Here is a 16,641-nt window from a genome sequence, read left to right as displayed (position 1 = left end):
TATTATAACCAGAAGTTGTCAACTTCTGCTCTATTAGGCTCTAGACTTCTGTAAACTTCTGCTTTACTGATGAACACTGCAGTGTTAGGTTAATGGTTGGACTCTCTAGAGGCCTTTTCCAAACTTTACAATTCTGTGGTTCTATGCACATTGTCTTAAATCTATTTACATGCACCTCTTTCTTTACACTGATTTGAACAACCAAGTATGGGTTAGAATATAAAGTATAATTTGTAATGTTATGTAAAATAGTGAATTAATTCTTAAATTCCTCAGTGCAACCATAGTTCCACTCAAAAATCAAGTACATGTAGATCAATTATTACTTGCATTTTGAATTTTAGTAAACATATCTGGTTTTATACTCTTTCCCTAAAAAGTTACTGACAGCTATCCTGTAATCTTTTACACAACCTATCAATATTTAAAGAACAGCTGATGCATAATGAAAGGACACTCAGATTGAAGTATTTCGAGTTAGCCAGTAGCTAATCTTGTGATCAGTCACGTATATTAAGTGCTATATTTCCTTTCCTCCTTATTGGCTGAGTTTGTGATTTATTTGGCGCAAAGTTGTTAGGTGGTTGTGACTTATTACTTTATTGTTGAAGGCTGAAACTATTGTGAAAACCTGAAATCATCAAGGATCATCACAAACATGACATCATGATGTAAACTACTTTGAGAGCTTTCAGAATGCACTAGCCTTAGACACTGCCTTCTCAGAATCTTGTGTCCAGTTGCCATTTGTTCTTTTCATTAATTGAAGTCCTTCCACCTAGAATTTTCTTTTTTTTTTTTCTTTTCTCTCCCATTCTTAAAGCTATGTCTGCAGCATTCTTGACTTCTAGCTTAGTGGGATTTTAACTTAAAAGGCCTTCTCGTTGTGCAGCCCCAACAGGCTGTAGCTTCTGTGAAGCAGCTTTTCTTACTCTTTGTCAGTAAGTACAGAAGCTTGGCTACCCTATGTTTGGCACAGGAGAAATAAGGTGTACTGGTCAGTCTACTCTGTCACTTGACCTCCCAGTTCACATGCATTAACTGATGTGACATAAATGTCTTGAGCACACAGACCCTTCAAAGTTGTCCTGTGCTTAGATACTTTCAGGCTGCACCAGGAATGCTAGCATGTCACAGAAGTTGCCTTTCATTAGATACGGAAATGTTATGTGAAAGCAACTTCTGTGGGACGTTTTTACTGTTGAAGAGAATAGATCACTAAATAGGTAGTACTGAAGTAAACCTGTTAAGCTATGTGGAAATGAATACATTGGAAGTTTGGCCTGTTACAAGTTTCCATTAAGTAAATTTGAATGCTTAAGAAAAACTATGACTATTGAACAAGCTGTTATTCTTTTAAACACATATTCTAGAGAAACAAGGAGGAGGTTGGTTGTAGTTTCCCACCTTTTCCTTTAAATTCAGACTGAATGGAATTAAATGATTTATAAACTGCTGAAGTTCTGCATTTCATGCACTACCTCTCTGTATGTGCAGTCACTTTATATATATTACCCAGCAGCTGCTTCTGCTTCCTGTTAGATGTTGCAAGGCTTGTATGTGTTACCTAGATTACAGGGGTGGTACAAAAGATTAGAATTGATGTGCTTACCCACAAACTACACTGGCAGACCACAAGACACCTTTGGAGACAAAAGCAAGTGGTTTCCAGTCTTTCAGACTTTGTGATTTAGGACTGAAGTGCCTAAGTTGTTTGAAATGAAATTTTACAAAATTTGCCTTTGTCATACTGTTAGGTGATTTTTGTTGTTCTTGGAATCCTTTAATGTGTTTGTTTTGCTGTAAAATTTCAGGTTTTTATCTTTATGTACTATAGTATTTCAAACATAGATTTGGTTTAATCTTTCGACAGTTTTGATATTAAAAGCTAAATTCTGCCTAACGTTTTTCTTTCTAGTGAGATATCCTCTTGACAAATAATTAGTTGCAATATTCTGAGAAGAAGAAAGGATAATGTGCAAATCTTATGCAGGTGTTTGATATTTGAATGAAAACCAAAAGTCTGATGTTAGTGTGACATACTGGTCCAACATTTGGAAACGGCAACTTGTCCAATTAATGATATCTCAGCATGGCTTATGGAAAAGAAGAAGATGGCAAATAACTGGAGCATAACTATTCTGCCAAAATAATTTTCAGGCATTTAGAAGACTTTATAATAGTACCTTTAAGTGAAATTCTAGAGATTAAATTCTTGGATATTGACAGTACAGAAAATGGGGTGTTTTTAAAAGTATCTCCCATTTCAGTATCTGAAAACTTGATGGCTCTTTGAAGAAGTAATGAGCATTAGTTTACTACTCTTCCATTTCCACATAGGTATAATTTATCTAGGAATGGATCTGATATTATGTCTAAAGAACCTAATTCAGTCAGTAAGATTCTGATATAGGTGTTATCTCTTGGTCTGATCATGCTCCTGGTGAGCTAACATTTTAAGATTGGCTTAATGAAAAGAGATATAAAAGTTGGAGATTAAATACTATGCTTTTAAAAGATTTTGCTTGTGTAAATAAAATTCAAGACACTTTAAGTAATGACTTTGAGGATAAATAATGTATAAGTTGTGACCAACAGAGTAATTGGTTATATGGCTAAATTAAGGATACATCTTGCAAGTGGCATTAGGTTTCTAGGCTTTCACTACTGAAACTAAAATGGAGATGGTAAACTGAACTTGTAGCTCATTAGTGTGAAGGATTAAAAAAAATTCATCTATATGGACCACACTATTAATACCTAAGTTAAATAAAATTCAATGCACTGTAGTGCACAGACTGAAATAGTAAAGCACATCAACAGTTCCTTTAGTCTTAAATACTATAAATTTATATGGTAGGTAAACTGTGTTTTAAAGCTTTTCCTCCTTGTATTTTTTATGGTTAGCTAATAATCTTAACTCAGTTAGTGGTTCTAGGCCCCAGCACAGACTGATCAAGGTTGTCCCCTGAAGAGATGAGGGTATGTCTTTACAAGCTGCAAAATTATGATTTCTGCATTGGCCATAGGTGAGAGCAAAATTAAGATACTGCTTGTGGCCCATTGGAGTAGCACAAGATGGGCTGACCACTTCTAGCAGATTCCTAGCTCCTATCTCTTTCATAATAACTGGATCTGGGCTTGATGATGGGATACCAGTGGGAAGCAATATTCCTTTCCTCTGTTAATTTTATTATTATCCTTCCATTGAGTCAAATTCAATGCTTACTAAATCAAATGTTTTCTTATCTGATGCACCACTAGACTGCATTCAGAAGCCGAGAAAATAACTTGGAGTAAGTAACATAGCTTTGCATAATAGAGATGAGGAGTGGCTGAGGAAAGTGAATTCTAGTTGAAGTTCAACTGACCAGAAATTTTTTCAGGTTCTCTGAGGACATATTTAGAGAGTGACGGATAGCAGCGGATCAGATCATATGTGCAAATGAGAATGAGAGAAGATCAAATTTATCACCATTTAAGTACCTGAGGAGCAGAAATAGGTCACATTTCTTTTATCAGAACTAAGGTAAAACCAGCAAAGCCCAAAATGTCTCATCCTCTTTCAGTAATATTTGCAATTAGATATAATGTTCTTTTACTCAGTCTCTTGCCAAGTTATTTCCCACCCCTCCATTTCTTCTGGAAGAAGAGTACTATTTCTTTTTCATGTAGTGCAAGCACAGCTACATTTATCTCTTGGAAACTGTCATTTTACTTGCTCACTTTGATAAAACCAGCTAAGATCTGTGGGATTTATTCCAGTCAATTTTTACTTCAGTCAATTGTTTTCCCTTCAGAGTTCTCAGTAATGTTGGTTGAAAGTCCTGTATTAACTCTTGTTAAGCACTTGTTTCTCAATCCAGATTACAGTCGCATAAACATCTTCTAATAGATTTTTTTACTAGACAAGTGCTTTCAAAATATGTGATTCTTTATAAATGTTTTCTTACTTGATAAGAAATGTTGTCCCTGAAAGGAAATATGTTAGCCCTCAGATTTACAAAGTAAGCATTTCAGCTTGTCGTGGAAGTTTACAGCACAATAAATCATGTGCTTTTCTTTTACCATATCTTGCAAGAACAGTTGGACAAGAGATGATCAGATTTTTCCCTCCCCACAAATAAAGCTCTTGCAAGGACAGCTAAAAAATGTAGTTGCTTTACTAGTATGTGTCAAAGTTACAGAATGTCTGTGCTGGCAGAGTCTGATTTAAGTGGTTGTGGTCAGTCTGAGGAACCTGTGATGTGATAAGATAGCGTTTGTGAGGTCATGTGGTTTGCAAACACCCAATCTAATGTAGCAGCTTTGTCTATACAGGATACTTAAATATATACTCTATACTTTAGAAAAGTGAATTGCTTTATTGCTTTAACTGAGCTTGTCCTTAAAAGAGTTAGAGATGTTATACTGGCTTGATAATACCCAGATGATTTCTAAAAGACTGAACTGATTGGGAGATTTAATTATTCAGTAGCTTTCTCCAGTTTAATTGTCCTTAATAAAGCAACTACCTTTAGAAACTGTCTCACTTAAATAAGCAATCAACAGGCAGATTGAATATACAATGGACTCTCTGTGTATTTTATAACCATCATTTTAAAAATTCAATTAACTTTGAGTGGTCACAGTGTAATTAACACAGACGTGTTACACTTACCCTAAATGACAGTATTGATTCCATAATGGTGGTGCTTCATTCCATGAGTCATCATCTTTGTGTCAGATATGGTTGATTCCTTTCCCTTCCCCCCAGTAACACCATCAACAAAATATTTTCCATCCCTCGTGAGGGTGAAGAAAACCTCTAAATGTGATCAATATAACCAGAACAGTGGTGTAGTCAGTCCTTAAATGGAACAGGTATGACTTTGTTTACTTGGATGAGTGCAATGGTTTTTGGTATGAATCTTAACTGTTTCACTGCCACTAGTGACAGATTGAATTCAGTGCTAAAATAAATGAAGATTGGTGATTGCTGTTTTTATAAACATTTTCCCCCTTCTTTTTCCTGACTGTATCCTACACATCACAGTTCCAAATCTGTCTTGCTGAGCAGTGTAATAGTTCTTGATTGCAGCATTAGTGATAAATATAGCTAGCTATAATTAATTACACTGTGTCCTTTAAATTTTGTATGGATTGCCAAAGCAAGTAAACTGATTAGAGACAAAGTTATTTCTTTATCATGGCATTATAATGTTCTTAATTGTTGAAGCTGTGTGACCTGTCTGTTTTACTGATTAGAGCTATGTCAGGGTCTGTCATGTTTTTCTGCCTATAAATCTGATTTTGGAGAAATGAGGAAAAATGATGAAAAATGGAGGAATTGAGGTTCTACTGGTTTATCTGAGTAGTTGTTCCTTGCAAAAACTGTGTATTAGCACCCATACACAGGTGCCAGCTCCAGAAGAAAACAAGCTCAGGAGAAGATTGCTATATGTTAGTTTGTTATAGGTCTCTGTAAGCTTATCTGAATATAAGCAGGCAAACAGTGGAAATATGGTGTAAACACCTCCTAAAATTCTTTTATCAATTTGAGTTACAGCCAGCACAGATGGAAGTAGTTTCTGCAGTCAGGGGCAGAAATGTTACTTAGTCCATTTAAAAATGCTGAGTTTAAGTCCTGCTTTTAAATGACAGAGTAAAAGTGTGAAATGCTCATTTCCTGTAACTGTTGCCTGTAATGGGTGCATTTTCAGTCTCTATCAGCCAGTACATTCTAGTTAATACTTGAGGTTTCAGTGACATTTGTATTTATAGATGCATATGGTAGGGAAAAGGAGTATTGAGATTTAGGTGTTTTCTTAAATGTAGTAATTGCAGTACATTAAGTGTGATTGCACTGCTGTTTTAAAATATTTTTGTTGCTGTGTCCTCCCACCAAACAAACACTTCCATTACAGCTTCTTGTAGAAAGATTTTCTGGGAACTTTCTATAAATAACTAGCTGGTAGGTAGAAGGAAAATTCCTAGGCCTGTCATCCTGGAACTTCCTTTGGAATTGCACCTAGTCTCACTACAACAAACCTGTCAGCTCTTATAAAAATTCCCTCAAGAAATAAAACTTCTTTTCAAAAGAGCATTTAAATTGGGTATTCCTCAGTGCTGTTGCTATTTCAGTTGTATATTTGATACCTAACTTCAAAGTTAAACTTGATTAGACTGCACTAGATCAAAACCAGATACTTAACCATGTAGTGCAGTGATCAAAAAGTCATGACCTCCCATTGATCGCTTTATTGGTTTCCTGTTCTGATTCACTGGAAACCTTCTGGTCTGAACACTTGTTGCTGGTTTTAGTCTTTGTCACGTTTACAGTGCAGCAGACTTGTCTATGGTAAAACTGCTCTATGACATACATTTAATTTAACATCATATTTCATTTTAGCTTGAGTACTCTCAAAATTATAATGTTGAAAAAACCCACTTTTTATAAAAAACTTGAGTCAAGAGATTTAAGAGTACATTCAGAGCACGATGAAATAAGCATGTGGACAACTGGAGGTGAGCTCCACTAGATTTTATTCTGTAGATTTATTTAAGCTTCCTGACAGTTATAGGGGTTTTGTAATACATTTTGTATTACTCTTAAAACTGAATATGACTTATGAAAGCTGGCAATTTAAAACAGAAGCCAAATATTAAAATGCTGATAAAAAACCCCCAAAGCCTGAAATTACTCAGTCATGGAAATTCTCTGCTGCTCTTTTGCTTTTCACTTACAACACACTTACCTCTTTTTAGTGGTATGGTCAGCAAAGTTCAATTAAGGTAAATATTTCAGGTTGTACAGCAGTATGTTGGTCATCCTAAAGGTAGTAGTTTCCTTAAACAGGAGACTTCAGTAATTAATCACATACACAATCTTGGTTTCCAAGGAGCTAATGATGAGTGGGGCAGATTCAATTAATGCTGTAGTACCTCATGACTGTTGCTTTTAAGCCTACTATAGATGGAAAAAGGAAAAAAAAAGTCAGTCCAGAGACTCTCTGGGTTTTTTTAACTTTTAAGAATAGCAGCCATACTGGCACAGCCAGAAGAAGGAGCCTATGTCTGTTCAGGTATTTATTATTGTCATTCACCACTGTCCTGGCTTGGGCCCACAGTAGGATTATCCAGCCTGGAGTTTACTGCTTGCTCTGATTTCTGATGAGCTACTCTTGCCAGTTTCAAGGTTTTTTTGCTGCAGTTGCTTGAAGTGGAAAAATGATACTTGTGAAATGAGACTGTTAGGTCCCATCTATGACCTAACACCACCTTATCAAGTAGACCATGGTACTAACTGTGGCAGCTAGTCTTAAACACCTCCAGGGATAGTGGCTCTGCCACCTTCCTGGGCAGCCCATTCCAATGCCCACACACTCTGAGTGAAGCCTTTTTTCCTGATGTCCAGCCTAAACTTCCCCTGGCACAGCTTAAGACTTTGTCCTCTTGTCCTGTTGCTGGTTGCCTGGGAGAAGACCCTATCTTGCTATAGCCTCTTTTTAGGGAGTTGTAGAGAGTGATAAGCCTCCTCCTGTCCAGGCTTAACAACCCCAGTGCCTATGGCTGCTCCTCATAGGGCTTGTGTTCTAGACCTTTCACCAGGCTTGTTGCCCTTCTCTGGATGTGTCTGAGCATCTCAGCATCCCTCCTAAACTGAGGGGCCCAGGTCTGAAAACTGCACTTGAAGCGCAGCCTAACCAGTGCTGAGTAGAGGGGAAGAATGGCTTCTGCATTGTAATACCTGCTGGATGTAATATTTGTCTGGACTGATATTTGTGTCCTTAATGGCAACGTATTTCCTACTAATTCTGTTGGAGATGCTCCACTTAGTTGATTTGCTGTGATAAGCATATTTCCAAAAGAAGTTAGTGGGAGTGATTTTAAAGAAGTGACAGTGTACTACTGTATGCCTTAAACTGGAGTCATCTTGTTACAATGGGAGAGTCATCGCTAAGGAGCAGTCAGCTGTTAAGTAGGATAAGGGATCCCATTAGATGCTGTGGACAGTCTCAGGAATTTTTAAGAATTCCAATTAATTTGCTTTTATTCATGTTAAATGTGATTAAAATTTAATACCTCATAACTGATTTTTTATTGATTTGTAATTTTCTGAATCTCTATTTTCAGGGTGCCAATGTTGGCAATGTTTTTTGAATTATAGGAAAGGTATTTGAAAATGCTTATGTCTTGTTTCTTCAGCTAAATGTGGTTAGATCATATTTTTAGCAGCATTCTAGTTTTCTTTTGAATCATGTTTGGGTTTTAAGTAGGAAATCTTATTAATAGTTTCAAATGTTACTAAGGTTAGAACAAATAAAGAGGGAACTCTGATTTTTAGATTCCTCTTCTTACAAGTAAAAGCACTGAGAATTCAGGATCTTTATTCTTTAAATAAACATTTAAATTTATATACTGCCTTCTGCCAAAACCAGTTTTATTCACCCAAGGCAATGGTCACATTTCCATCTCACTTGTGTATTTCTTGGTTATCTTACTGTGACTAGATTTAATATTTATTGGCTAGCTTTGTTAAAACCTGTCTTTACCACTTTGGAATTGTGTAAATTTCAAGAATTAATGACTGATTGAAACCTTTTAAAGGGAGCAGACAGTAGCATTTTTCTTCCACTTTTCACCACTGAACTCCTAGCTTAAAACCTCACAGGTTTCAACGTAAAAATGTCTTCCAGAGCTTAAGTCAAACTCTTTCACAAAGTCCCACTTGAAAGTTTACCCTATGTTCCCTACTCAAAAAACCCAAAGGGACTTAGTCAGTTGGAAGCAAGTTATATTTCTATCACCCTTCAGGCTTTATTCTATGATTTAATATGGAACACCTTTTGAATTGTTTAAAACGTCTAAATTTCTCTTTACTGTTTCTCCTTCATGCTTGGCTTGATGAGGCAGTCAGCATCAGGTAAGAAAGTTTATTTTAAGGTTCAAGGATCTGATTGTTAGCATTTTTTCAGCTCTTCTGTATCTGTGGAAGTACATTGTTACCTGTTAAGAGTATGTACAGTTTTTTCATGTGTTGGCCAGTAGACTTACAGTTTGTCTTTAAAATGCTGAATTCTTTCGACACAAGAAGGTATATAAATGCGCATGTTATTAAGATTTTGTTCTTGATTCAGCTGGCTTTTGAAGGGATAATGATGATATATATTTTGATCATATAATGTTATTAACCCTTTGAAATGTCCTAAAGACCACATGAATATGTTTTAGTGAAAACTGGGTTGAAGTTGCAGTCATCTAGAATCTAGACAAAATGATTGGGATTTGAGAATTAAAACAAAACACTTGTGGTTTACCAGACCTGTTTTTTTGGAGATCAGATTTGAGATTCTTGCAAATTGAAGCAGTAAAAAACAGGTTCCTTTAAATGTTACTTGTTGGAGTGAGATCTAGTTCCCTTCACATGAAGGAAGGCCAGACCCAAAACTGAAAGCCTTTAACCAATATCGACTGTATAAAAGAGAAGAGAAACTAAGAGACCCGGAGGTGCAAGTCCATACTTTGCTCAACATGGCTGTAGTTCCTTCAGGGATAAGTATAGAGTAGAACTAGGGTATAGGGGGAGTGTTTGGGTTGGATCCACACATCTTGCATTCCAAGCCTTTAGTTGGATTTCCCATTGTCTCAATATGCTTGGCTAGATGAATGGCAAGATCTTGGCCTGATGCTTTAGTTCCTACCTTAAGCTCTTTTCTCATTTTCAAATAAAACACTGACAACAAGAATCTCAAGTCTGTCTTAAAAAGCTGACAAATTAGTAAATTAGTTTCAGTGTGAATAAGGTGGTTGTTCATCTATTGCAAAATCTAAGCCATACCTACACAATGGCAAACATAGAATTGGTAGTTACAAATCAGGAAAGATGTTTTCAGTTGATATTGAGTCCTCTGACACTGGCTTAGCATGCAGCACCAGCCAAATCAGACAAGGCAACATTGGGTGTTAATAGGAAGTATATTAAAAACCAAATAAAGGGAGTTGTATTGCCACTTGGTATCTAGATGGATGTAGAGAATTTAAAGAAGGTCTGTAGGAAAGTTAAAAGGAACTGAATGAAGATTGTCTTGATTAACACCTGTTTATGAGAGGCTAAAATGGATTGGAAGTCATCTGCTCTAGAGAGAAAACTGAAGAAGATACTATGATTTAAGTTTCAGAATAATGACCACAGGACTGCTTTTCATACTTGTTCCTGCATTATTAGAATCTGGGGGCAGATACTAAAACAAGTAGATTAGTTTAAAAGAAATAAAGGAATTTCTGGAATTTACTGCCACAGGAACATGTGGAGGTAGACAGCAAATTACATGATCAGTCAGGGATGGCTGTTCTGTATATAATACATATGCTGAAGCAGCTAGAAAAAGATTTCACTCATATTTGCTACAACAGCTTCTGGCCAAGTGAATGGAGGCTTGGTAATATGAACATCATGTTGTCACTGTTGGAGACACCATATTAGGCTGGTGGACCATTGCCCTGAGCCAAAAGTACAGTAATGTTCCTCCCTTGAAAAAAGATACTGCTTTTTCTTTTAGAAGTGTAGAGCCTCACTTGATAGACTGTAAAAATTATATGAGAGTACAAAACTTAATTTTAGGAAACCTCAATTTTAAAGCTTTACGCTGGCATTAGCTGCTGGTATTTAATTGCATTGGAGTACAGGCTGTCTGCAAGTTGTTTCAAATACTCTGAGAAGCCATACAAAGCCTTCTTGTTGCAGTAAAAGTTCCAAATAACCAAGCTTCTTCAGAAATGCTCCTGGACAAATAGTAGGTTGAAGGGCCTCTGAACAATCTTCAACTACGAAAGTGCACTTGCCCTTGTCATTGCAGCCTAGCATGCTGTTAGCCTTCCTCACTGCCCAGGGGTGTTGTGGATTTGAGTTAGCCATCCTTATGTCAGGATCCCATTGTCCTCTTCAGCAGTGTTGCTCTCCAGCCAAATAGAATCTCCAGATTCTATTTGATCCTCATAATAGAAACAAGGTCTATGCCACAGTGTTCTGGCTGAGGTGGCCATTCCTGAAACAGACAAATTCTGGAGCTCTATGACCACTGATAAATGTGTAGTGTGTATTCTCTGCAGTATGTTATGTTTCTTCACAGCAGTCTGTTTCCCCTTACGTGTGAGGAGTGCTTAAGAAAAAAGGCAGGCAAGTGTAAAGCTGCAGATCAGAAGTGTTTTGGAAAGTCAGAGATTTGTTATTCTAACGAAAGGATGCACAAAGATAACACAGTGTCTTCTGAGACTCCCTTTAGGAACTGGCAAAGGCTGTGTCTATTCATGATTATCTTCACCAACAGCATTTTCCACAGACTCCCATTTGGAACAGTTGCTGCCTAAAACCGTGAAACCATGATTTTGTCATGTTACCTAAATAACTTCATCTAAAGGTATCATGTTTAAGTCTTCAGAAAAACAGTTGAGGTCATTGGCTTGGCTGAGTGTTCCAAACAACTAACATTGAGTATCAGCTTTATAATTTCAGGTGAACCAATGGCTTAACTGTACAGACCTAAAAGCATATAATTTCTTACTCTAATATGAAGTTCGTAGTCACTTGTACAGCAGTTCTTTTTTTTCCTGTGGTAAGGGTGGAGAGAAATTGTTGGGTTTCTGTGTTTTATTTTCCTAGTAACTAAAATTGATAGCTGTTTTGGAAAATTCATGTGGTAGCTAATCTGATCATATTGCAGGATATTTTCAAGAATATTTCTAAATAACACAAGAATTTCTGTACCAGGCTTTCTGCATCTAGGTATATAAGCAGTAAAAATTATCTATTCCAGATGTATTTATTTTTTATATAAGCTGGTTTTGCTTGCATCATGAGTTTTGCTGTACAAGTGTGGAGCTCTGTTTTTCTTGTATTTATACAAAGTAGTCACGAAACAACAGCAGCCTATGTGTATGTGAAGAAAATGCAAAAAACCAATGTTAGTATGCATAGTAACCACAAAGGTTTAGATCTACATCGTGTACCCGTTATCCTAACAGGGATTTTTTGCTATAACATCAAAATTTGGAGTTTTTACATGCTAATATGCAATGTAATGCCTTCTAGCATGATTATGACTCTTGTGATCTTTTTTCAACTCCTTTTTTATTCTCATCTTCTGCACAAGCCCATGGTAAGTACAGAGATGCCTTCTTCCCCAAATGGACAGGTAAAAATCTCCTATTGGTGTCAATACTGAGAACATACAAGCACTTCTTACATATCAAATGAATATTTGATTTCTGAAATATCAAACAGATTTTGGTAAAGAAACTCTTCATCATTTTATTCCTTTTGTTCTCCAGGTCTCTTATTGTAAAAAGCTGCTTCCAAATTAGCATCAGGTGCATCTTTTAAGCTTTTAGCGTGACATCAGGAAGGTTCTATAATCCATTTTTAATATTTATCTGCATCCTTGGGATTTTTTTATCTTAATATCTCAGACTGTCAAACTGACCCTGAGGTATTTTCTACTAAAAGCTAACAAAAATTAAATTCTAGATCAAACAACACCACAAAAGCAACCAACCTCCAGAGTGTCTTCCATGAGTTGCAGTTATATTTTCATTAAATTAATAGGAGACTTGCCAAACTTTAGTGCTTTGGGTCTTAGTTTTGAGTAGTTTGAATATATGCTTGAAATTGTGTATCACTCTGCAGCATGTTGAATTAAAATGTTATCTGTCCATGGTCAGACAACAATTTTTGTCTTGTTTGATGTTCTCTTAAAATTGCAACTACAATCTCTTTATGCTGTGCAGAGATGTTTCTCTCATACTATTTGATGTGAAATGTCATTGGATCTGAATTAGATAATTAAGACACTTAATGTTACAATGTAGACTGAACTAAACATACTCTTGGGGATTTTTTTCTGTGACTGAGAAGCTGGCAATATTTACTTGGGTCCCTGTTCATTGAAGGGGGTGCTTTCTCAAGTAAGAAATCAGGCAATATGAGAGAGAATGGAGCTGTAAAAGTAAAATGTTAAGGCCAAAAGTGCTGTCGAAACAAATAGACCTCTCCAGAAGATAGAAACCATCCATGTGGGGATTTTAGAGATGCAGTAAAAGCAGAATCTCTCATTACGGATTCTAGGTACCTTGATTATTAAGCCTTAAAACTGTAATACTTGAAGTGATCATCAAATGTGCTACTTTCTGATCTTTCATTTTATCCAGTAAGAGTTCAATAAGTCATTTTTTGAAAATGCACTTGTTTTTTTTTGGTTTGGTTTTTATTGTTTGGGTTTTTTATTGCTGGACTCTTGAGCTGTGATTAACTGTCAACTTCCACTTTTTCTAACAGATCAAATGTCTAAAAGGCCAGAGAAACTTCTCAGACCAACCCACTTTTGATGGGATTCACATTGTCAACCATTTCACAGGAGATGATGAATCATTTCATTCTTCTGATGAAGATTTTATAACTAACTCCATACAGGAGAGTGGGGTGAACTTTCATCTTCCCAGGAGGACTGGTCGGATGTCTTTGGATCACACTCTTGTAGACAGCAGTGACAGTGATACTGAGGAAAGTGCCCTTCAGACTGGGAATTCAGACAAGATGGTTTCTAAGCAGAGAAGAACAGAATCTTACTCTACTACTGTGTGATTATCACTGTGACTAGCACTGAAGACTTCCATATTTCTTTAAGGCTGAAATTTTGAGGGAACTGAAACCATCCAGCAGTTGGTTTAGGTAACTATTGGATTTGGTCTGGCCTGTGATAAATATATACAAGTACTGTCTATCTGCCTTCTCTCTTTGCCAAATCTTGCTAATGACATACCATTGCCATAAAACAGGCTGGGAAGAAGTTGATGGATGACAGTTTTGACAGTATTACTGAATGTTCTTTGGTTTAGAAACTGCAAATATATTATTTCTTTAATGTGTAAGAAGCAGTTTTGCTGTTCACAAACACAGGAATTATTTTCCTCAAAAGAAGTTGCTTTTGTGCAATATTTTATGCTCTGAACAAATGTGTATGTTTTACATTGTTATCCTTTTGTGATCAAGATGGACCCTAGTAAACCATCTGATCATGACACATATATATATAATTATCTTATGCTTCTCAATTAGTTTTGTTTTTTTACTAAAGTTATTGGATGCCCACAGAAGGCTTGAAAGGCAAGCCTTTATCTGTACTACTTCATATATGCAAATAATGGTCACTAATGTCATAAAGGTGTTTTTCACCATTTTCACTTAAATCTATGTGCATCTGCTTTTGATGTTGCTAAATAATAAATGGTCTGAATATGTTAATTACAATAATGTTTATTTTGTACATATTTATGTATCTACACCAAGCTGAAAATGTACATTACTCCATTTTATATGAGGAATGTAAATGTTTCAATATTACTGTCTCTGGTATTCTAACAGGAAAATGAATTCTGTATATACACACTAAAAGTGAATTACTAAATAAAGGCAAAACACTAACTTTGCATTAAGTTTCAGCCTAGCTACACTAACAGGCTCATGTCAGAAATGCTTGTTGAAAACACTATTGACTGAAATCTTTTACCTTCATGTATATGTAATGAAAATAAATTTTTCATGATTTAACAAGGTTGCAACATTTACTGTTTAGTCCCTTTCAAGCTATAGTCCTTGGTTGCCACAAAGTTACTTGCGGGCTCTAGCTAGGTTCAGATAAGGTGAAGAATTATTCATGTCTTAGTTTTAATAAAGACACAGTCAGTGCAGTGGAAATATGTTCAGTCCTCTTAGAGTTTATATTGCACAGCTATCTAGGAAATAAGCTATTGGTGCCACCACCAAATAGCTGTAATTGAGCAAAGCAGTAAGAGTTGAGCTGAGCAATCTGCTTCCAGTCTCCTGAAAACTGAGATCTGGTCAAACAGCCTCAGCTTCTTGAACAGAACAAGATATTCTACTGTTGTCATATGAACATGCACTTTACGTGCACTTGCAGACACAGTCTAGAGTCAAGACTATTCTGTTATTGCTCTCTTATGTAATTAGGCAATCCTTAAGTCTTCTTTTAGTAATGTTTACAACTGTTCTATTAAATAAAAAGTAGTGATGCTGAAGTTTGCTACTGATAGGCAGTGTGTATGTTAACTGGCTTGCTACCCACAAGAAGCAATGTAGTTGTTTAAAATTGCAAAGAGCGTGGAAGTGTTCTGCTGAATTCACCTGCTAGTTCCATTAGGCATTTCCCTTTATTTCAAATGTGTTTTCAGAAAGAAACAGCCTGACTAGGAGATAACAAATGCTCAAAGAATGATAAAGACTGTATGGAAACAGCATAGTATGGGCATCTCAAACCATATTGATAACAATATATCTGCCTAGGTGCAATCTTTGCAATAAGACAAATTACTGATTTCTGCAGCTCCTAACTTGTTTCAGTATTTCTGCCAAATTTCCCCACATCCTACCAGTGAATATATAGCTCCAATTACAGCCTATGGAAATTGCCACTTCTGACTTGGATTAGCTGAGAGATTCCTGTTGAAAATGTCATGTATGCAAAACCAAATCAGGAACACTTTGTTCACAAATGAGTAGCAGTTGTCTTCTTTCCTTCCAATGAGCATCTGCTAATTTATGTTTGCACCTGGATCATTGTTGCCTGTGAGGATAGGTGACAAGTGTCTTGTTGCCTGTCATCAATACCAGCTGCAAGCCTCTCCTAAAGGTAATGTTCTCTAATAAGTGGCAGGAGTAAAATTCAGTTGGAGGGCCATAAAAGTTCTGTCTGTTTGAATAGTGAAGTGTTATGATTTTGCAATAACTGACTTACTGTTCAAGTGATAGCAAATGAGATTAGATGGCAAGGGTTATTTCCTAAACTTTTGTGGTTTTAAAGTATACAAATAGAATAAATACAGATACTGAATAATCGTATAAATAAAATATGCAGAACTCCTTATCCAGCTGACTACAGCTCTTCTAGTGATAAAAGTCAATTACTGAACATACAGCAGTTTCAGACTTGGTTATACACTGACTATCCTAGAAAGACAGCCCAGGACAGGTTCTTCAGAATATTCTGCTTTTTCTCCAAGTCTTCTGGCAAATAAATTACACTAATCTCTTTGCCTGTGTGTATTATAGCTTGAATATACATCAGAATAATGACAAATCATTAACATAATAGACAGTATATATAACAATATGTCAACAAATAAAACATGCTAATTGTGCTAGACACCATGACCTTTTTTTCATTACCTTCTAACAAACATTGCTTAGATTTGCTCTTGCATGCAGGCTGGAAAAGTTCAATATGAATACTAAAAGCATAAGGTAAAAAGCATGTAAACGCTTTGAATTGCACAGTACTGCACAAGTGACTGAAATTTCTGGTGCCCCACTATGAAAACTAGAATTCCTATGAGAACATTTGCATAGTCTATGTTCTGTAACTATTGTTCAACTGTTTTCTGTTCATAATGGAGGTACATTCTGGGTCCGCTCCTTCCCAAAGCTGGAATCCCTCTTTCATTCCAGCCTTCAACACCATAGCCTACCATCACTTTCCCTCCCCAGTTTGTGCTCACAGTGATCATTTTCTAATCTGCTCTGGGAGCAGAAGTTTCTTTGGTTTCCCCAGCAATCAAAAAAATTGCAATCAAAATCACTGAATAATTTCT

General features: G+C 36.2%; 1 protein-coding gene across 8 annotated transcripts in view; it reads left to right on the top strand.

The window, feature by feature from the left end:
- Positions 1–14,589, top strand: part of EVI5 (ecotropic viral integration site 5) — a 70,369-nt gene extending 55,780 nt beyond the window's left edge. For all 8 annotated transcript variants that reach the window (XM_030226435.2, XM_030226442.2, XM_030226439.2 and 5 more), the window contains one exon: positions 13,313–14,589. In XM_030226435.2, the coding sequence (XP_030082295.1) occupies positions 13,313–13,618 (306 nt within the window). In that variant the 3' untranslated portion in view covers positions 13,619–14,589. The remainder of the gene's footprint in view (positions 1–13,312) is intronic.
- Positions 14,590–16,641: the final 2,052 nt, after the last annotated feature.

This window comes from Serinus canaria, chromosome 8 (assembly GCF_022539315.1).
Source record: "Serinus canaria isolate serCan28SL12 chromosome 8, serCan2020, whole genome shotgun sequence".
Taxonomy (NCBI): domain Eukaryota; kingdom Metazoa; phylum Chordata; class Aves; order Passeriformes; family Fringillidae; genus Serinus; species Serinus canaria.
Note: the sequence above shows the minus strand (reverse complement) of the source record. Positions and strands in the feature narration are given on the sequence as shown.